Source organism: Gymnogyps californianus, chromosome 5 (genome assembly GCF_018139145.2).
Source record: "Gymnogyps californianus isolate 813 chromosome 5, ASM1813914v2, whole genome shotgun sequence".
NCBI lineage: Eukaryota > Metazoa > Chordata > Aves > Accipitriformes > Cathartidae > Gymnogyps > Gymnogyps californianus.
The window spans coordinates 12,957,219-12,979,240 of record NC_059475.1 but is presented as its reverse complement, the minus strand read 5'-3'; the positions used below and the strand labels follow the sequence as shown (position 1 = coordinate 12,979,240).

The 22,022-nt window shown below is 38.5% G+C and overlaps 1 protein-coding gene across 4 annotated transcripts in view; it reads right to left on the bottom strand.

The window, feature by feature from the left end:
- Window positions 1–768: 768 nt before the first annotated feature.
- DENND5A (DENN domain containing 5A) overlaps window positions 769–22,022 on the bottom strand; it is a 70,919-nt gene continuing 49,665 nt past the window's right edge. For 2 of the 4 annotated variants that reach the window (XM_050897143.1, XM_050897144.1), the window contains 13 exons: window positions 20,514–20,666; window positions 19,560–19,664; window positions 17,159–17,243; window positions 15,668–15,752; window positions 14,517–14,645; window positions 10,566–10,687; window positions 8,461–8,606; window positions 7,772–7,890; window positions 6,395–6,576; window positions 5,442–5,524; window positions 4,040–4,163; window positions 3,292–3,460; window positions 769–2,563 (listed from right to left, as the gene is read on the bottom strand). In XM_050897143.1, coding sequence (XP_050753100.1) covers window positions 2,380–2,563; window positions 3,292–3,460; window positions 4,040–4,163; window positions 5,442–5,524; window positions 6,395–6,576; window positions 7,772–7,890; window positions 8,461–8,606; window positions 10,566–10,687; window positions 14,517–14,645; window positions 15,668–15,752; window positions 17,159–17,243; window positions 19,560–19,664; window positions 20,514–20,666 — 1,686 coding nt within the window. In that variant the 3' untranslated portion in view covers window positions 769–2,379. The remainder of the gene's footprint in view (window positions 2,564–3,291; window positions 3,461–4,039; window positions 4,164–5,441; window positions 5,525–6,394; window positions 6,577–7,771; window positions 7,891–8,460; window positions 8,607–10,565; window positions 10,688–14,516; window positions 14,646–15,667; window positions 15,753–17,158; window positions 17,244–19,559; window positions 19,665–20,513; window positions 20,667–22,022) is intronic. The other 2 variants (XM_050897145.1, XM_050897146.1) reach the window with 1 other exon arrangement.

The window sequence follows — 22,022 nt, the reverse complement described above, 5'->3', positions numbered from 1 at the left end:
GATGACCTCTGCATCTTCCTTTTGCATCTGGACAGCTAGCACATAGGGTGCTGTCACTGATGGACAGCTTCATCCTCATGTGCTAGCCAAAGAACCCACCACTTGGGAACCAGCAAACCCCAGCCTGTGTCCATTCCAGGTATCGCTAACTGTCATAACGAGGCCAGAAAGATCCACACCAAAGCAAGCCATTAAACCAATGGTATCATGCCACACTAGGTGAACTTGTGTAAAGAAAAAGAAAAGAAAAAAAAAGAACCTTAATTCAGGGTTAATTACCTCATGCAAGATAAAATTAATCTATACTTAATACTATGAGAGATATGGTTTTAACAGGATCAACTAATCTGTTAAGGTCAAAATAATTAATCCAACCTTTCTTTCTTACGTAGACATATTCCCTGTGAAATACACAGGCCTAGTAAAGTCATCTTAAAAACAGCTGAAAGCACTGTAAAATTATTTTTTTGTTATTATTAATACATGAATAAGCAATCTGGGGCAAGCGTATAAAGATTATCCCAACATATTAAGTTGAATACATGAAATTCTTAGAATAAAGTACATCTGTGTTATTCTTGCCCTTTCAAAGCTGGGGAAAAAAAAAAAACCAAACCTGCACACACAAAATACTTCTGCGAAATGCTCCTGTAAGCTCCAGACTGTGAAAGAATTCACACCCACCCAAGCACAAGGAGTGACTTCAAGATTGCCCTTTCATCTTCCTAATGCTTCTGTGAAATCAAAAAAGAATCTTGCTCTGATAAGTAGTGACAAAGGAACTTCTCAGTTTAATAATGAAATAAATAGGACAAAAGTAAAAATAGTCAAAAATTTAATACATGTGCTATACTTATAAATTATGGCAATAAAACTATCACAAGATGTGAATAAGCCGTACGTAAAGAAAAGGTGCTACAATATTGTATGAACCGAAAAACTTGGACTCTGCTTCTCAAAAGAGAGACAATATTGAGATAAGTTTATACAGTGGAGACCTCTTAAATACATAGCCCTGAATTTCTGTACAGTAATTTGTGATGCTGATAAATCAGCCTGTTCTTAAGTCACATATTCATTTCACAGAGATTTTTATCAGAGGATTCAAATGAACAGAGATGCCTTTAGGCATTTGCCAAGTTCCAGATCTCCAATAAATTAAGCTTTCAAAATGTTTGTGTTTTATTGTAGAAGCGGACTAAAGCTTTCTCTGCTAAAAACAAAAGCATCCCAAATGAAGCAAACTGTGACAACAGGACCCAAGACATATTCATTCAAAAGGAAAAGAAAAAACCTTACTGTCTTTTCAGAAAAATTATGAAATCATTATATTTGTTAGTAGTAGGTATACCATTATTATTTTGTGGGGGCATAAACCTCTTTATTTAGTCATCTGGCATTTGGGAAACTCATGTCCCTCTTTATTAGCAGTTAAGAGAATTACCAGCAGCAACCATATACCAAACTTCAAAAGGCTAGTTCAAGTGGAAACATTTTTGTGTTATGAACAATTATTCCAGGTTTTTCATTTAAGTGGGCTGCACTGTAAATTCTGAATTGCAACATAATATAGCCAGTTGTATCATAGAAGATTTTTTTTTTTAAAGACAAACTTACAAAACACAATGATAGGTTAAATAAATAAAAAACATCAGTTAAAAAACACGCTTAATTTCTTCTGTGCAATTACGTACCAATATGAAAAATATTACTTTGATCTCTGCACATTTCATGGTTCAGTCTCCCGATTTCACTAAAAATAATACTGACAACAAAAATAAAGGAAAAAATGATTTGTTGACACATCAGTGCTTTGGAGCTATTAAAAAAAAGCACACATCAGATTTGTAGTTCCCTTGCAGCAGAACATGACCCAATACGTTAAAAATCAAACATTGGTAATAATGTTAATATATAAAATATTAGTTTAAAAACTATAGGAATGACCTTCTCAGCAGAAATGGAGTGTATACATTGGGGTCTATGACATACAGCATATCTGAAGGCAAGTTCACAGAATGCTGAAAGGCTCACTGCACATTTTCTATGGCAAGGAAATACTGCAGCTTTAAAATAAGCTGCACAATACTCATGTCTATCTCTTTCACATGAAAGTGTGTAAAAAGCAAATCAGCAAATAAACTCTAAAATAGATTTATACCAAAATCCTCTTTTTTACATTGAGTTTACAGCTTCTATCCATTTGCCTGTACTATTTTTGGAGTTTCCTTCAAGAAAAGTCAAAGTTGCATTTTAGGGCCATGAACAAGTTCACGATACAATGTACTGGCAGACAGAACTTTTGCATACTAATGAGATTCACTCCTTGTTGCTTTTTTAAAAAAAAAAAAAAGATAGTTTTTCCTGTGGGACAAGAGGTCAAATATCGATTCCTTTGACAAGAGATGCCTCCAGCGTAATGTTGAACTCCTGCAAGGTCTGCAGCACTCGAATCAAAGAATTCACAAGAGTATGATCCTTAATCAGTGCTATGTCTTCATACATCTGTGCTGTGATCGGGCAGTCTGCAAGCAGGGCGATCCAGTGATGCAAAAGGTGGTCTCTGACAAAGTGGCAATTTGCAATTTGGAAATAAAAATAAAGCCAAGTTAATTTCTCATTTTCACTGACGTGATTTTTATTCTTTGCCTTCTAAACAGACCTACCATCTTCTCCATGTATTTTTATAAGGTGGGGAAGGGGAAGTAACTGTCTGTGGAACTTGTTTAAGTAGGGAGCATTCCGTGAGAACCACGTTTCTAGGCTTTCCACCCCTCACATCAAAAGATATGGTTCCCAGGAGGCCTGGAAGTCCCAAGCAGGCCCAAAGTCACTAGCCTGCTCCATTGCCTTTGTGTCAAGGTCCCAGCTTCCCTCCTACCCATCTCCTACAATGAGTAGGTGGAGGGTGGGGAATTCACCCAGCCATTAACTGGAGAGGCCTCACTGATGCATGTTTTCTGTTTCTATCTTCCGACCTTGCTAGCTGTACATGAGAGGGAGGCTATTCACACGAGCCTACTACCTTTCTCTCGATTCAGCTGCTCAGCTCTTTGGGATACTCAGTTCTGTATCTCAGATTTCCCACACTTCACATGCCTAAGAACTCAGTCAGGGCATGGTTCATTTGATCCTTCTTTAGTTACATCAAAGAACTGTATAAGTAATAGTCAAACTGCACAACCCACTAGTTGTGTGACTTTATCTTACTAATATGCAACATCTTTTTCATTTTATTAAAATATCAATAATAACAATAATAACAACAATAATAAAGAAGTTTCTTTATACCTGGCTCCAAGACACACCAGCATCTGAAACTTGCCATCCTTCCCAACGTTTCTAGGGGTGTTGTTGATAGCAGTGATAAAGCGACAGAAATTCCTGGCCCTTGTCTGCCAGTTCTCTTCTGGGACCATTTCATTCTGCTCAAGGGTCTCATAGTATGTTTGTGCTTTTTCTTAAAAGAATGGTGGGAGATAATGAAGTTTCATCAGTGCATGTAGCAGTCCTAAAACATCTGAAATATCATTCTCTTGTGCTTGGAATAAAATAGTTAGGCACTATGACCTTCAAATTTAGATGACTAAATTTAACACCAACTCAGTATAATGCTTTCCCCATAAGCATGCTTACAAATCCGTAAGGCTATCTGATGCCCATATCGGACCATTGGCAAATCAGCATGAGTGTCTGTGTCATGGAGGGGACAGTTAAAGTTGAAAGGCCTAGATTCAAAGCTCATGCATGGATTTCCTGAATAATTATGTCTAGGCATTGTTTTTTTCTGTTTGATTCAGTCCTGTGTTCCCCATGCGTAAAGTAGGATTCCACTTTCTTCCCTCTGAACAGTGCTAAAGAGGTTCTAGTATCTACTGAATTTTGAGATGCTACAGTAAAATGATATAAGGAGATGCTGCCGAGACGCCTCCAAGAAGTATACTGTTCACCAGCTGAGACACAGTAGCAATGATAAGGAACACAGATGGATATATTTCGAAGACACAAACAGGCTCTGGTATGTCTTCCTCCCACTTACCCAAAAAGTCCCAAATAAAGACGTTTTTGAAGAGTCTCGGTGATTTAAATCCATGCTGAAACACTTGCTCAAGAGCTGAAACAAGTCCACTTTCTCCACACAGCAACAGCGTCAGACTGCCTCTCTGCCAAGCACACACAGAAAGCACACACGCTTACTATTTAAGTTTGGAAGTCTGGGACACAAAAGTGTCTCATGCATCTATTACTGAAACCAGTTTTTAAATAAATAGATGCCCAAAGTTACAGTCCACTGTCAAACAGTGGCCCCAGACAGGATGACCCAGTTCTCACAGGTCCTGAGCATTCAAAAATTTGTTGACCTCTCTAAGAACGAGGCTGAAGAAAGCAGTCTCAGGGCCTCCTTGTCATCAAATCAAGCCACAAAAAGGCCAAGATAAAGATCATGAGCAGGTTTTACTTATAATAACGACCACTGTACAGAAAATTAAGAAAATATTTTCCTCTTTTACTAAGTAATAAAGATCACAGGACTGTTTGCTTATCAACAAAAACAACATGTAATGCAATGTTTAAACCACAGAAAAAACCCAAATTCTTCTGTAGAACATGATGGTAAATTTTATTTTGCAAAACCCGTGCATGACCACTTGAGATTATTATGTAAATGTGACCATCAACCAGAGTTATACTGTATATAAATTTGCCATGCTATACTGAACTTCGAAAAGATAGGTGCAGAAGGAATGGGAGGACCTATTTGTAAAAATTTAGTGACTTTCAAGAGATACCCATACAGGAGCCAGCACTGCTCTACACCACTCCGGCTCACAAGGGCTGGATTGTGATGCTTTGACAGAGGCATGCTTCTTAAGCTTGTTTCAGGAAATAACTGCTGTGTCAGTTAAGATGATTACATGTATAACGTAGAAGTGTACCAGAGTCGTCTTCTGCTTCACTTGCAGGGGGGTGGGGGTGGGTGTTTGGGTGTGGGTCTTTTCTGTTTCTTTGGTTTTTTTTAAAGTGGTCCATGGTTTTTCATGTTAAGTAGCAAAGATAATGCAAAACAGGCATAAAAAACCTACCCAGTACTCAATGTAGATCTAAAATGTCAGTTAATCCAGAACAAACTAAACAGGAGGCAACACTCTTGACAGTGGTATGGGTAGAATCCTCGGCAGAATTTGACTAATAACACAATTTCCAATACCAGAATGTTAACATTTAAATTAACAGAATGCTCCAGTTAGCAGCAAAACTGAGGTACTTGAGGACATATTATTCCAACAGTGTAGTCTCAGTATCTCATTTTTGCTCCACTTAAGGAATTTTCAAACAGATGGCTGTTCATTCAGTTTAGTTATTTCTGTTATATATTCTCCAATGCTTACTAATAAGAGTTTTAAGACAGGAGTGCCACTACATAGACAACAACTCCTCACCTCCTTTTCTGGCTTGTGGAAATGCTTGACAATACCATTGACAGCTTCACCAATAGCTTCTTGTATCTGACCAGTATTTAACTCTGCAAAATATAAAACTATATCCAGTCACTCTGTAACAGCTTTAGAAATTGTACCTGTGCATGAGGGATAAGGCATACCACAAAAAAAGAAGAGGAGCGTGAACCAGTATAACCTATGCTGTTAGTGAAAAGGTGCTGGACTGTGGGTAATAGAAATCCAATTCTACTTTTATTTACTGTGGAGGATGTAGAAATAGAGACGGTTTGGTTTTATATCGAAGTTAACACTGTAGTGTTTCAACACAACAACAGGTGGAAAGGGTTTTTACATTATTATGTGAATTTTCAGACCAGGGCCCAAAGCCAAGAAAAGGAGCTGTGCTTTGATTAGGACCACCAAATCTGGGCATCCTGGAAATACTTCCTGTGATAGTTTCACTGTAAACCCAAGCATGCTTGGGAGCAAAGTAACTACCTGGTTTATCAGGAATAAGACAATCCCAGGACAGTGATCTCAATAAAAAAACTAAAGTCCATAAATAGAAACCACTAGCAAGTTTTTTCATCCATGAAGGACAGACAGAGACAGGACAGCAAATTTCTACCTTCCTCCATAGCATTCATTCCACAGATGAAGGACAAGAATACAGAAAACACCACTAGGGCAGCTAAGCACTGGACCAGGAGTCCAGAGACATCTTCCTTCCATCCCTGGAGACTTTCAAAACTTGAGTAGATAGAACAGGTTGCTCAGGAATGTAACTTGGAAGTTATCTGGACTTTGAGCCGGGGGTTGGGCTGAGTGAGTTTCACAGGTCCTCTCCAAGCTACGGTTCTAAAATACAAGAAAATCTACAGTTCTGTTTGCAAGCAGCTCTCCTCAGGCAATGATGCACAACAGTACAAGACAAGACATCTCCCACCACTTACTTGGCTTATTGTTTGGCGATATAGTGACAAATCTTCTGATCATGCTTGGTGACTGCTGCAAAGGAGGGGTTCGGCACTGCCGCTCATCAACCTCAGTGTGGGAAGTCAGCAACTCTCCCACCAGGATCCTCTCTAAGCTGCCATCATCCATTCCCTTTCCAAGCCACCTTCCACAGGGAAACCTAAGAACATAAAGGAGATATTTGGATCAAGTCCTTCAACCAAGATTCAATTCCATGCCAAAGACTTTCAACTGCAGTTGCATAAAACTCAAATTCTGCTAGTACAGTTATTAGAAATACTTCACTCATCTAGCAACAAAGTCTTGGGTTTGGCTTTTGCCAGCAGAGGGAGCAAAAGTAAAACAACTTTTCAGTTCCAAGTTTGTGCTAAATGTCGCACTAGATCTGCAAAGCAAACAGCAGCAGATTTTGTCTTGTGTCCTATATGTAGCACATGATTTGAGGTCTGCAGGGGAAGAAGAGGTAGAAGGGGAAGACCCACTACACACTATAGATGGGGGGTGAAATACACCTATGCTTTCACTGAATACGTTACATAGCAGGCCAGCCACAAAAAAACCCAACAACCAAACATATACTTAAATGCCAAAACACCAATACATCTATTGAAACTGGGATATTAAATCAGACACTAGAAAGCACACGTGCTCACTTGCTCATTATCGCTTTCTATGAACCAATGCTGATGTCACTTTAATCAGCTTAATCAGAAAACTAAACAGCATCCAAAAATAGAATCTTGCCTCTTCATTTAATTACAAACAAACTGGCACGGAGAACTGAGTGGACTTACCCGCCAATTTGTCATCAACATGAGCCTGACAGTTTCTCTAAACAAAGGACAAGGCATCAAACTATGCTGTACCTAACACAAACAAATTTAATTCTTACTGTAAATCTTCTTCCTTTACTTTCACTATGCAAACACAGGTTTCTAACACTCATAAGCCCCTGTGTTCCAGCTTGTGTCCAAAGGTCTCTCTATAACACCTAGAGCATTCAGCCTTAATATAAAATACAACGCTTATTTGGTAAGCAGCAAGCTCTAACTTGCTATTTCTTCCTTGGGCTCGAGGCAGATTATTTTTAAGACACGCAACAGTCAACTCGTCTTCTCCACCAATGTTTTGAGGTTAGACATGAGCATCTGCAAACTGAAAACTCTGTTTAATTTTGTAAGAATCATGACTTGTTTAACACCAGAAGCCAAATGGTCTTTCTATGCCTTCAGATAGCGGCAACTGTAGACACAGAGTCCCAGGAGATAAGACCTTTCTAATCAAACAAGCCCTACTGTGCCAGCTTGCTGCAGAAATTCTACTTACCCAACATGAAACGTCAGGATGATACTTACTTGTAAGTATGCCCTGTTATTTCATTTCTGACCATAACATATTCCACTAGCCACTTGGCATACAGCCCTGAATTATCATGTCCTATTTGCACTGTGGTCAGTTTTCCCAGGTTCTGGCACTGCAAATTAAACGAAGAGTTTGTCAGAGTAAACTGAAAGAGAGCAGCATGTTGGAGGTGTAAACTATTAGAGAACATGCTCAGGCAAGTAAATCAGAAATGTGGTTCTCCTTTTCTGACTACATGATTGATTCTGGGCTTTTTAGGGGCAGGTTGCTTTATTTGTTTTTGTTTGTTTGCTTTGTTTTGTTAAATACTATTTTGATCAGCAGAGAGAACATCAGTTGAACTAGATTTTTCAATTAAATTTTACCCAATGTGCGCGCACACACAAAAATCAGAGCAGAATCACTTGTTTCCAATAGAAGAGGATATGACACCTCCCACCATCACAGCAAAAAGTTATAATATACAGTCTTGTCCATCCTTGCACTAAGGATTTGTCAGTCATTTTGCTCTGCATGTTATTAAATATAGATTGAATTTGCTATGTACAGGCACAGGAAGTATTTGCGACTAACCACATAGACTAAAGATATGAAATGTATGGCAAGATGGTACAGCAAGGGGAGAATTTAAAACTGAACAAACAGAACATGCAAAGCATTTTTTGTATCAAACAATACAAACCTCAAAAGTCATTTCTAATATATTCCTGGGAATCTGCAGGACTCCTGTTTCACCCAGTTCTCCCGAGATACAGATCCAAGGATTGGCTGTAAACATTGAGCCACCAAGCTTCTTGCTAGGAACAATCAATATATGGTATGGTATCACTGCAAACACAAGAAGAAATAACACTTCAAAAATGAAGAAGGATAATTATGTAACCTCTTTAATGAAGACAGGGGAAAAGATAAGTCATAAAATAATACTGCAGTACCATGAAATGTTAAAACAACATCAGAGCTGCTATTTAATCATGCTAACACTTGCACACTAAGCACTGATTGACAATCAGGAAGTATACATGTAGCAGTCATTAAGAAGCAGAGCTGACAGCAAAACACTCTCAAGTGAAAAAAGAAATATGGATGGAATAATGCCTTCATATGGGTATCATAATTTTTCATTTACCAGCCTCAAAACATGTCATGAAGATGGTTACTCGTCCCCAGCTTAGAGACGAGGAAGTAAAGACAGAATATTCACGTATCCAGGACTACATTGTAGCTCAGCATGCAACAAAATGCTCAACTCCTAACTGCCTGCTTTTGCGTGTGCACATATGCACACTACACAACTGACACCAATTCCCATTCACTTACTAACCAAAGCCTTTGTTTACAGGGCTTACTTGCAGCAGCACTCACTACTGTGGCTGACCAAATTCAGTGAAAATACATTATAATGCTGCAAGCTTCTCTGTACCATGCTGCTCTCAGTTATGCTAACTGTAAGACTTCTTGATTTTAAAAAGAACAAACAACTTTTTTCCCCTCTAACTGGCACCACACACATGCTCAAACGCTTTCTGATCCCCTGGTTTACCAGTGACTAATTCAACATAGTATCATCTGAGTTACAGCCCCTTCTCTGACTCAGGAGGTATGTGCTCCTGAGGAAATGCATGTGATCTTCAATCGCCTAGCATCTCATGCACAGCCCCCTATTAACCAAACTTTTATAACAAAATCCAATTATCCGAATGGTCATTGTGTTTCTTGGCAATCTGCCCTTCTTTTATAGTGCATAAATGGATTACAGTTAGGGCTTTTCAGCTGAGACATTTAATACATTTCTGCCTCAATATCTCCTCAGCTGTCAATGCCCCCAAGAAAGCATTTGGTGGTTGGATCTTCTTAAAAGCTTGATGCTCGTAGCATTTAAGAATGAATTGAAATGTTTCCCTTTTTATTTTCTGTACTGATAGTCCTAAAGTAAGTGACAGTTTAACTGCATCCAGCAGGCCAGATTTTAGCATTGTCCAGAACTTGCCCACAAGACCAAAAACTATTTTGCTTAGACATCTGCTTGCTTTGTCTTTCATACACACAAATATGGATCATACAACACCATCAAGGGTATCTCCTACCATGGGGCCACAGGGGTCCTTTCACACACCCCCACCCCCAATTTTATAAGCCTTGCTAAAGTCTTTCCTTATTCTGCCCTACTAGTGAGGTCCTGTGGCAGCAGGCACACAAATGCATGAGGACTCAGTAATACATTTAAGCATCAGCAACAACAGGTTAAAAGTTTCTCTAGGGCATCTATTTAAAAAAAATTTAAAAGAAAACCCCAAAAACCGTACTTCAGTGTGTTGCAGAGTTCTGATGCAGCCCTCAATGGGCATTTCATTGTTATCCCAAACTCAGAGACAGGCCTGCAGCAAAGTAGGCTGAGCATGAAAAGGGGAAAGTTTTTTTGTTTTCTTTTTAATTCCTAGCATGTCTTAATATTCTTACCTTGATAATGAACAATCCATACTGTTCTTGTTTAGTATGATGCAAAAAAGCCCACCACAAAATTTTCTGTTGAGAACTCTCCTCCAACTAAAAGGATTAAAGCTGCGTATTTTACCAAGTTAGAAACAAAAGCCTTTAGTGACACAGAGAGAGACACTACTGCCCACCAGAGAGGATCACGGAAATAGCGATACAGCATACACAGATGGATACCAGGAAGAAAGCAGAACAATTACATTACGGCATGTTGCTCAGAGCTGTTTAGAATTTTGGATAAGGACTCAACCAAATCGGGAAATCAGAGTTCCAGGGAAAGCAAATACTTACAGATTGTTGTGAAAACATTGGTAAAGCAAAAGTAATCAACAGCATTGAATGACAGGAGATGATACAAGAATTGTTCTTTCTCATCATCACAGCGGAGGAATGCATAACGCTTGTAGAGTTTTCTGACAAAGCAAAACAAATAATCTGTCATAGTACCAAGATGCTTCCAGTGAAATGTTTTCTATTGTGCATATTTATTAGGTAAACTATGAAGAATGTGCAAGCGATTACAAATGACAAGTGCTACTGTTAGACCCAACAGTATTTAATGTGCCAAGATATGTCGACACTCTGCAAGTCTGAAGTCTCCCAAGTGCATCAGTCCAATACCTCACACTACTTTCCACCCCTCAAAAGCAACGTTTGGGGTGGTCTAAGGGTCTTCTCCCACCCAAAAACATCCCAAAAGATGGAAAAAGGAATTTTGTACTTTCTTGGAAAAAAATTGTCTGACTTCTGTTGGCCATGTAAAATGACAGAACTGAAGTAAAGAGAGTCCTCGTAAGTTACTTCTGAGCAGATGGTGCTGTGGGAGAGTCCTCCAGCATATGACATAAGACTGAAGACTGTTTTAAAAGAACACTAGGGCAAACAGTGAGGCTATCTGCTTGTATTAGGTTATAGGTGACAAACCAGGGCCTACAACAACCCCACATTATGCTAGGGAATAGTTTCAGTGTTGACAGTACACAGCTCCTGACATAAACAAAATCATAAGCATGCAAAGGTGGCCTACAGTCCTACTGTTCCCTTTTACTGGGTTGCAAACTCTTTGCTAGGACTGCAACACTGCACAGAACTGCAACTTCTTTTAAGTGGAAATATCAAAAGATGTAGCTCAGTAGCCTCCTCTCACTAGTGGAGACACTAACGCCAATGCAGAAGAATGCACTGTAAACTGAAACAATCTTATATACTTATTGAAATTACTCAAACACATTACAGAATTTAACACGGTAAGACTTGCAACTGAGAAACCTTGAAAAGAATTTACAACCTCAACCTTTTCAAGTGCAAAGTTTTACTGGAAAATACTCTTAAAGTTCTCACTTGTACGTAGCAATCACCACTATTTTTGTTAATTATGCAACCAATAAATAATACCAGTGTTGGTGAATAATCATAAAAGAAGAGCATGCCAAGATGCATCAAAATCCAACTGACACTAGAGGAATATTCAAAACATCATGAATGCATGAATTAGGTATTAGAAATGCTGACACAGCCATGGATAGGTTGTTCCTGCCAGGAGGGCATCCTGACAACTCCCCTCAATTTCAGATATCAATTGCAAAAAAGTCAGCAAGTGACTCAAGCCAGAAATTTGCAAAACAAATCAATGATGATTAACACACACACATATTCTCACTTACATAACAAACATAACACTAGAGATTGACAGGAAACATTCCATGGAAATAAAGATACTGAGCCTTAAATCAACATAACCTGCCTGTAGCCACAAGAGTAGCAAACCCACAAAGGTCTCACAGGTGACCGTGTCCATGTTTCATTTGAACAATCTGAACCACATGTTTAGACAGCCTGTCCACAAGGGTATGTGCTGTCCTGCCTTTTCAAAGTGTAAGATTTCTTGGTTTACTTGTGCACATAAAGGTCTCATGGGACTGAAGTGACATGATTTCCTTCTGTTCCCTAACTAGTCCCTTTGCAGACTAGAAAGAAACCAAACATGTTTCAGTTTTCTTACACTTTTTAGCAAATGCCAAGTGAAGAGAATGGGTTAATTAAAATATCTAACAGTTGCTTCAAAGAAGAACAACACACAATCATGTTAACTGTAAAATGTAAAATTACTTTTAGTACCTCACTGGACTTGGCACTACTTCCTCTAAAAACAAACGAAGCACAATTTAAATCCATGCTGCCTAGAACACCTTTCTTTAAGTAGGATATTTAAATATGCAGCACAAAGCACACGGGATTACAAAGAATGTCATTCCTATGCAAGTTGCTCCTTTGTTTGTCGCTTTCATTTTAAACATATTTTTGCTGCTGTCTCACTCTGTTCTAGAGAATCTGAATCTGTCTGATAGATGAACAGTGCATTGGCCAGTGTTGAGAGAGTTGGGTTTTCTTCTTCTTGGGGGGGGAGGTGTGGTGGTGTCTGGAAAGTCCTCTCACAACACTTGTTCTGCATGGGACAAGCACTGCTAAATTTAACCTGATCTGGACTGTTGACTTCACTGCAGAGGCTTAACCTTAATTTAGAGATACAGGTAGATTTATCAGCTGTCCTCACGCTGTCCTTCAGCTTTTCCTTGCTTGCTGTTGGAAGGCCACAGCTTTATCAGAAAGTCCAACATAATACAAGGCAAATCTCAAATAATTAGCAGTTGGGGTTCGGGGGCGTTGGGGGAGGGAAGACATTTCTTGGAAGGTGGTATGAGTGAGAGGAGAGGAAAGGAAGAGTAGACAGCATAGGTTAAGCTGTCTCCAGAAAGAAGTCTTCAATTAAAGCTAATGACAATTACTAGGGCCCATACAAGAGAACCTTTAATTTCCACACAGTAAACAGCGTCTCCAACCTTAACAGCAATAGATTTTTTTCTGTACAGGTTCTACTAAAAAAATCTCAAATTGTTACTCCTTAAACAATTAGTATTAAATATGGCCTGTACTCTGATTTGTGCAACTATTTACAAAATAATTATTTATGTTTACAAAGATAATATAATGTACATGTGCTCTGGACATCACCAAGTAAATAGGTCCTCGTGCTGAGCATTTCTCCTTTTGCCCTTTAAGACGTCCTTATAACAAGCACTAGCACAGAGTACTTTTGACAGAGTTTAAGCCAGCAGTATTTGGAACTCTCTACAGGTTCAAGTCTTCAGTTTCACTCACATCCCCCTCCCCCTCATATTTTATATACTTCTCCCATTTTCTTCCTATAGTACAATTACTCTTTAAACAGTGTTTTGGGTCTCAATTGTTGGGTCTTTTCATAATTTTTTATGACTTCATATATATAAGGAATTGAAAGTCACGTATTTTGAAATGTTTAGGAGAAATAATAAAAACAAAAAAAGGATTATAATAGCAGATATTTGACTACTCAAAAGCAATTCACCTTATGTTCTTAAACAGGCGATAAACGCAAAACCTTTACTGTGTAGGAGAGGACAAATAAAGCCGAGACCCTGTCAGTTTGATCTAGAGATGTGGACAATCATGCTCTGAAAGATTTAGATGGAAGATTTCAAAAGATTACCAGATCTTATCTTGAGCTTATTGCCCCAAAATGAGATGCTAGAACTGATCATCACAGCCTTCCTAGTCACCTTCAAGGTACTGCATGTACACCATTCATCTGCTCTCTTAAAATCAACTTCTGGTGTGGTTTATCTACATTATTTTACATGGCACTGAAAGGAGTTACAAGAATGTCTCAGATTTGGAGACAGAAGTGAGAAGCTAAGGAACAGTCACTTTGAGTCACACTAACCAGAACCACAGAAGCACACCTGGATGTGCCTTTACGCTCTTCATATCATGACAGAACTGCAACCAGGACCTAAGCTGCACTTTGCCATGCATTGCGAAAACACACAAACAATCCAAGGAAAACAAAATATCCCACAGTTACAGAAAGGGGGCCAAGATAAAAAGCTTGACTCAGCAAACTAATGGCGTTTGGACTTACGCCCCGTTTCATTTAATCCCTAGCAGTTTTTGAGGATTTCAGCTCAAAGTCGCAGACAGTCTACGCTGACAGAACTGATTCTGTGTCTGAAGAACCCCAGCATTGAATCATAATTTCCAAATAGCTCATACATAGGTACAGAGACATGCTTGGAAGGCTAGTTCATTCTATTCCTTTTGTACACTACTAAGCAGACGGAAGAACAAGCACTTCCAGGTTTTTGAAGTCAAACAACTAAACAGGTTTAATTTTTTAAAAGCTTTGCCCAAGACAAACCATCTTACTTTGTGAGTTCATGATCTGAAAGCAGCTGTTTTAGATGCCTAGAGAGCAACTTCTTTTCCATAGAGAGACGAACCCAGGCTCTGGCCTTGCCAACATCTGTTTTGATCTCACTAATGTTCTGGATATGCCTGGAAGAAGAAGGGGAAAAAAAAAAAAAGAAAAAAGACACTGCCCAGTATTTTCAAAGTGTGACAGTTCTTTTGAACCAAGCTAGGCTGAAGGAGAAATTCTGACAAGAATGCAAAATATCAGGCAAACTACTGGAAAAGAGAGACATGATCACCTTAATATTCAGCACTATCTAAATTCCTTGCATATCTAGCTCAAAAAGAATAAGAGCCTGAAAAGGAAATATCTGCAATGCAGTGCCCTATTTACAAAATTCTAAACCAGGCCCATTGCCTCACATGATTTAAGAATCATTGTGGATCTTACCACTGCAATATTTATGGCTGAGTGCTTTGGAAAATTAAATACTGTCTTTGCATGCTCAGTAGTAGCTTTTCTTGCATACAAGACACAAATGGTATATTTTAAAAGGACAAGCATGTCCCTTGAAAATCCTCAACTCACTCTTCCCTACTGAAAAAATTAGACGTTGGTAAGGAAAAAGGAGGACAGAAAAATCCTTTCAAAATTAATTTACAAGTTCTGCATGTTGTTTTTTGAGGTACTGAAAAGAAGGCATTGAGCAGAAGTTATAGTTTTATTCACACTACAGTACTCGATGTTAGATAAACACATTCTTTAGATCAAACAAGTTCTTTAAATTGCTTTCTTCACTGAGAAGCAAGAATGAGCTCAGACCTACACAACCAACTTGGCAGTGACTGGGAAAACACACGCTACACCCACACCTCTGTGGAAATAGAACAATACAGAATACTTAAAGATGATGAAAACTGTGTCAGGGTATTTCTATAAGCTAGTAGCTGTGACAATATAAAATCTCCTCAGTATGAAACATGTTTTTGTAAAGGTCAATGAAAAGGTTGCACTATATACTTTAAAACAGTTCAGCAGATTCCTTCCCCACATCTGCCTCCTGCTGTATGAAACACAGACTTTTCTGTATGGTACACATTATACACAGAAACAAGTATGCAAATCTCATGGGTTTTCTGTGTTGGTTTTAATAGCTTAAACTCACCTCATATCCTGGATGAGAGAGATTCTAAGAGGTGACATGGCTGGACTGCTATCAGACTTTCTCCTTTCTGAATCAAGCAGTATTCCTAGATTCAGAAGAACAGAATTTCTTGTTAGTAGAAATCCATCTAAAGATTTTTAAATCAATATTAAAAAAAAAAAAAAAAGGTGAATTAACACTAACTTGCACTCTTGCATTACTGGTGACTCACTGCTTTGTGAAGATATTGTGGCATATTTCCACTTCAAATGATATGAAAATCTAATATGCTACACAGATGGTTAGGCAGATCAGCACACACTGAGCATTAACACATTAATGAGCTTAGATTCAGCTGAAATTGGTATGACATCAAATGGCTTAAGACATATACTAGTCAAGTATTATTTTCTAAAGACTACCCTATTTTCTTTCCACATAGTAAAACTGACTGGTACTGTTCACATCAGAAAACAGTGTTCGACATGTCCTACTCAGTACACCACACATCATATGCTTAAATAATCTATCACTTTGCACACTCTTGTAACACCACTACTTTTTAAAACAGCACATTTTGGTTTTTTTAAGCAATATTATTACTCTTATCTTCAAATTCCACTCCAGAATCAAGTTCTATACTAAATACAGTCCCTGCCCTCAATCCCAAGTTAGAAAGCAAAAAACTGATTGTAACTTCAGTCTGATATGCAAAAACACTATAGACCAAGTAACATTCAGGAGACCTTAATACTTTCCAAATCTTTGTTTTTTATTGCTTACAGGACCTTGTGCACGTTAGTAATGCTCAGCTCTTTGCCTACAGCAACTTTAAAAGAAAAAATGGCACCCACCACCTCCCCCAAACCCATTGTTCTCTCCAAAGTTATACCCTATGCCCCCACCTGACACAAGAAGTGTTTAAAAATTACATTAATAACATTAATAACCAGTGAATCTTATATGCAATATTACTTTTACTGCAACACTTGATACAACAATTAAAATGTTTCTTCAGTGTTTTTTGTATTTTTTTAAATGTCTTTCTTTTAAACAATAAGCCTACCGTTCAGTTGTTTTTCAAGAGAGAATGTAAAACTTCAGGATGTACAGCACAATTTTATATGCTTATACTTGTTTTCCACCCCCATCCATAACATAGCATGCTTTGCCAGTCATGCAGTAACTATGTGTCATATGGAGAATGGTGTATCAGAGCAATCCATTTTAAAGCTTATCTTTGAAACATCAGGTATTTCTGGTATCTGACTACTGCAGTAGTCAGATACCAGATCCAAACAACTGGGCTCAATCCAAACAAGTTTATTTTTCACAAAATACACTGAGACAATACAGCAGGTCCATATTAATTCTGTAGCAGATAGAATACTTGATTCAGTTATATTGAGTGAAGGATATTTCCAAGGAAATAATCTCTGCATGGTGCAAATCTGCAAGCAGCTTTTACACGTAGTTTTTTTACCATCTTCTTAGAGTGGAAGCCAATCTTACCTGAGGTACTGAAGCTGCCTGATGTAGTTTTTCTCTGTCTGTTTTCTAGGTAGTGTAACAGATGAGACCACAAAGCAGACTTTCCCTAAAATTAAAAAAAAAAAAGTTAGTTAAAGAAATCACTACCAGCTGAATTAAAAAAAAAAAGTTTAACTCATCATTGAAAGTATCAGCCATAACAAAAACTTGCTTTAAATATGTTTCTCCCTATAAAGTCACTGGTAAAAACAAAAAATGAGACACAAGTTGGAAGTATTCAGGAGCTGTAAAGAGGTTGAGAAAGAAAAGCAAGAGTCAAACTACTGGGATCTAATAATTCTGGTAACAGGGAAAAGTCAATTGAACTTCTTTCCTCATAGTTCATTAACATGACAAGAAAACATCTAAAGGCTTGTGAAACACTATGTGGGAGTAGTGTTCTAAGTCTGAGGCCATAATCTGTTCTATGTGTCTTTTCCTCCCTGCCTCTCCAGCAGTGAAATGACAGGAGATACAGAGCCAGCCCGAGTAAACCATCTTACACCCAGACCAAGTCTTGTGCATCTGTTCCCTTCAGGGTAATTCAGGGCTACAGATGCATGCTGTCAACTTTTAGAACCTCAAAAGATCCCCTCAATTTCATCAGGCAAAGGACTTGGATAATCACAAACACAGTAAGACCACCCAAAACACAAGCAGGACAATGAAAGCTAATCAGCAAGAATACTCCAGCTCTAACATTATAAAACCAACTTAAAAGTTAAAATTTGGGATTGCATTTAGGCCAAGATAAATCCGTCAAATGACGTTAAAAGGTGCACCTTGCTCATTATGTTGCTTTCTTAAACCTCTGGTGGCTTAAAGCAGAGTGTGAGGAAATCTTTCACTGGCAAACTAAAAAGATTCTTGGATTCATCCTAAAATATTCTGCATGATAAATCAAAAGCTTGCAAAGCCACAGAAAGGCAGCAGTAATTGCACAGGGGCTCTCCAGCACATTAACTGGAATTACTTACAGAGGAAATTAATTAGTATTACTTATCATCTTCCTAAATTATTATATTAACTTGAAATCCCAGTAAAGACTTAGCAATTCTGCATTTCAGAAAAGCAGTCATATTATAAAGCCATATTTTTATTTACAACTTTGTGCAGAAAGAAACCATGACTGTAAAGCAACAGTTGTCAATTCAGCACTATCAATGTCATCTAAAATCATGTAAGTGCCTTCCTAGAGGTGCAGTAATTATGGTTCAACTCTGAAATATTTTTTTTAAAAACTATCTTTAAAAACCTCTAAATACTTCAATCCTATAGCTCACTACAGTTGACATAAAGAACTGACGACCATGAGGGATTATTCCAGAAGTGGCATGCCTCCAGAAGATAAAGCCTAGAGTGTCTGTAACATCTGCGTTGAGAGAAATCTATTAAAAACATACATTCAGTGGTGAAGATATAAAAAAATCCAGAGAAGCTCAGTGCCTCATGTGTGTACCTGACACATCCAACATGGAAAACCAAAATTACAAGTCTTATAAAAACATAAAAAGAGAGCATGAAAAATATCAACCAGGGAACAGTTACATCCAAAATGGCATTTCTTGCAATAAACACACGCATGCACACACAGTCTAGTGTTCAGCAACTAGCTGCCATGGCAAGGAGAACTGCAACAGATCACATAAAGCAGCAAACAAAGGATCCTGCAGCAAATAAATGTCAACAATCACGATGAATGTAAGAACTCATGCAGTATATATCTGCCCACTTCCTTTACCATCATGTTACTCTCCTTTAACTTCACCAAATAGCAATGATGATGCAAGCTCTATCTATAAGGGAAAGGAAGACAGCCTAAGGAAAGCAGAGGGACAGAGAACTGGCAAGGGACTAACCAAGGCCTTCTGAAAGTTCAGACTACTTCAGTCATTAGACCCTACATCCAACAACTCTCCTGCATTGCTCTAGGCAAAGGAAGGTGTGGATTCACTTTGCACGGGGAAGAATCAGTAGGTAGCTAATGTAGAACTATCAGGGTTCATCAGCAGGGAAGAGGTAAAAGCAGGGATCAGTGGAAGGAAAGCCATCCTCATCACTATGGTCAATTGAGAAAGAAGAGTCTGTCTTGGCTAATTATTGAAACATAAAATCGATGTATAAAACAGCAGGCTTTTGCATATTTAATAAAGGCCAGAGCACACAGAGAATTGGTGGTGCTTTTTTTTTTTTTTTTTAAACTGTGGATCATAATATGAGATGCACTGCACTTCCTCCATCAGGCCTCTATTATATTCCACCACTATTTATTCCACCACTATTTATTCCACCACTATTTATTCCACCACTATTTATTCCACCACTATTTATTCCACCATTCAGCACTGTTTGCCAACATCTGCAATCAATCCAAAGCATTAACCTTATGTAGGGTTGGCCGTCTGGTGGTCTGAAAGGCCCAAATCTGAGTTGAAGCAGAGTATACTGATGCTCTGTCTTCTAAGACGAAAGCAGTACAGCTTCTATCCTAAGTGATATACAAGAAGGAAGGGAGAGAATCACATGATAAATCTTCACATAGAGAACTGCTACATAGTTTGAAGGAGAGCAGACTTAAACACTGGTGCTTGGGTGCTGGGAACAGAGACACTGAATTACAGTTGTCTGGATTACCTATATTTATTCTGCACATTCCTTTAAAAAAAGTTATAATCCTCACTGTCCTTGCCATTCCTTTGTACAAAGGAGGAGGAAAGGATAAAGGCCTTCCAAACTCCATCTAGTCCCACAAGTGACTCCAAACAGAAGAGCAGGAGAAGCAATTATTAAATTAATAGGAAAAACAATCCTCTAACTAGTGATCTTGTAAATGCCACTTAATTATCCCTACGTCATTCAGGAAGAACCAAAATAGCAAGGGTTTCACTGTTAAAAACTAAATTATCCTTCATGAAAACAAATCCCCCATACCATATCCCACTGACAGCATCTTTAGCATATGCTGCCTTATAGCCTCTGCAACTTCATTTATGAAAGTATTAAGAACACAGAAATAGTTTTATTTACCATCCTATTAAAAAAAAAACCAAAACCCACAAACCAAACCAAACAAAAACCCCAGGTTAAATGGAAAGAAAGTCTTCCACGAAGTCATCTGTGGAACACATCTACATGTGCGCTTGCACATACCCCAGAGCAAAAACTGGAGACAGACAAGAGGGCAGTAACTGACATAAAAAAGGCTGGGGGACACAGACAAGTTTTTTAACGTGTCTCTATACATACAAAAAGTATCCTCTGAAAGCACAGAGAGTTAGAGCATAATACGACTTCAGGAAAGTGCACTCTGCAACGTACAGGAATATTTGCTCCTCACCTGTTTGACTTGCAGACCATGGCTCCATATCCTTTCTAAGAGGTCACACAGACTGGCTATCAGGGTATTCTCTTCTACACCTGTGATATTCACTTCACCATGACCTAGTTCCACAGCTTCTCTACCCATTTTTTCAACCAACATCCTCTTGGTCTTAAAAAGGACAAGGCAAAAGAGAGTTAATTCTTTCTGCAGGAACTTCCAAGATCACTTACACTTTTTAAATAACCAATAAGGAAGCACACGATAGCAAAGATTTGGCAGAATAACTGGGTGTATGCAGTATTTCTGAAGTTAGTGCAGGACTGCATTGCTTTCATCTCTGTTTTTCAAGCCATGGCAGCACCAGTGTTGATCACTTTACAGCCTCTTCCGTCTTTCTAATAAGGGGCTTGCAAATGGGCACATAAGCCTCCACAGAGTAACCTCAACAAAGGGAACAGCAGGCCACACATTGACAAGCTAGAGGCCTAGCAGCAAGGCCCTGCAACACAGGTCTTGGGTGGTTTTGTAGCCTGGTGAGCACTGGGCTGGGACCAGAATGCTATGTCCACTTCCTCCCAGTGGAGGTGAACATGCACAAGTGCTTCCAAATAGCAGGGGGATATGTCGTTCCTGTGAGACCCTGTTCTGTCAGAAGGGTATTTGCATTTAAACCAAACCCATTCTGGAGTGCATCTCTTGAGTTTCCCAATGAGCCACGTTCTCCTAAATCATGCACAATTTCATACTGGTCAACAAAGTTCCCACCAACTCTTAAAGTACAGTGTCCCAGTCACAATATATTCATCATATAGCTACCTGGAGGGAAAAATGACTAGGGAATCACTTCTGCTCATCTCTTACACATTTTTTCATCTTTGTTGCTATTCTAGAGTAGCTCTCAAATGAGTAATACTCCCTTAGGCACCTATGCACAGTCTTATTTGAGACAAAGAACTCCAAGTTAGTCTCTAGCTGCTTCTCCTCCTCACCTCCCCTGGTAATTTCTCTCTCTGCTAACAGCAGGCTCACTACATTCACTAGAGTTGCATTCCCACAGTGAAAGGGCCAAGCCTATCTTCAAGGATTTTCACCGTCATATGCCTCTATTAAGTGAAGGGGATTATTTGGACAGTTTCCTACACACAGAAAACTAAAGTGAAATCAGAAAGAGATGCACGTATTAAACACGGTTTTATGAAAAGTTGTGTACAATTGCTATATTACCTCCACTGACTTAAGGCAAGAATGTATCTCTGATAATTCTTCTCTTTACTGTGTTAGTATAAACATTAACATTTAGTTCAGATGACTATATTGTCAAACATATACTGGTGAAGCATGTCTACAAACTAATGACAAATTTCTTTGTTAAGTGCTTGAAAATTTACGTTTCAGAAGTTTGTTAACCCACTTCCTTCAGTTATGAGGAAAGCTCCTGCATTTTCACCACTACCTCCTCTTTTGGAATATTCACTCTTTTTGAAATAGTACAGTCTCATTAGTGATAACCGAAATATGCTATAA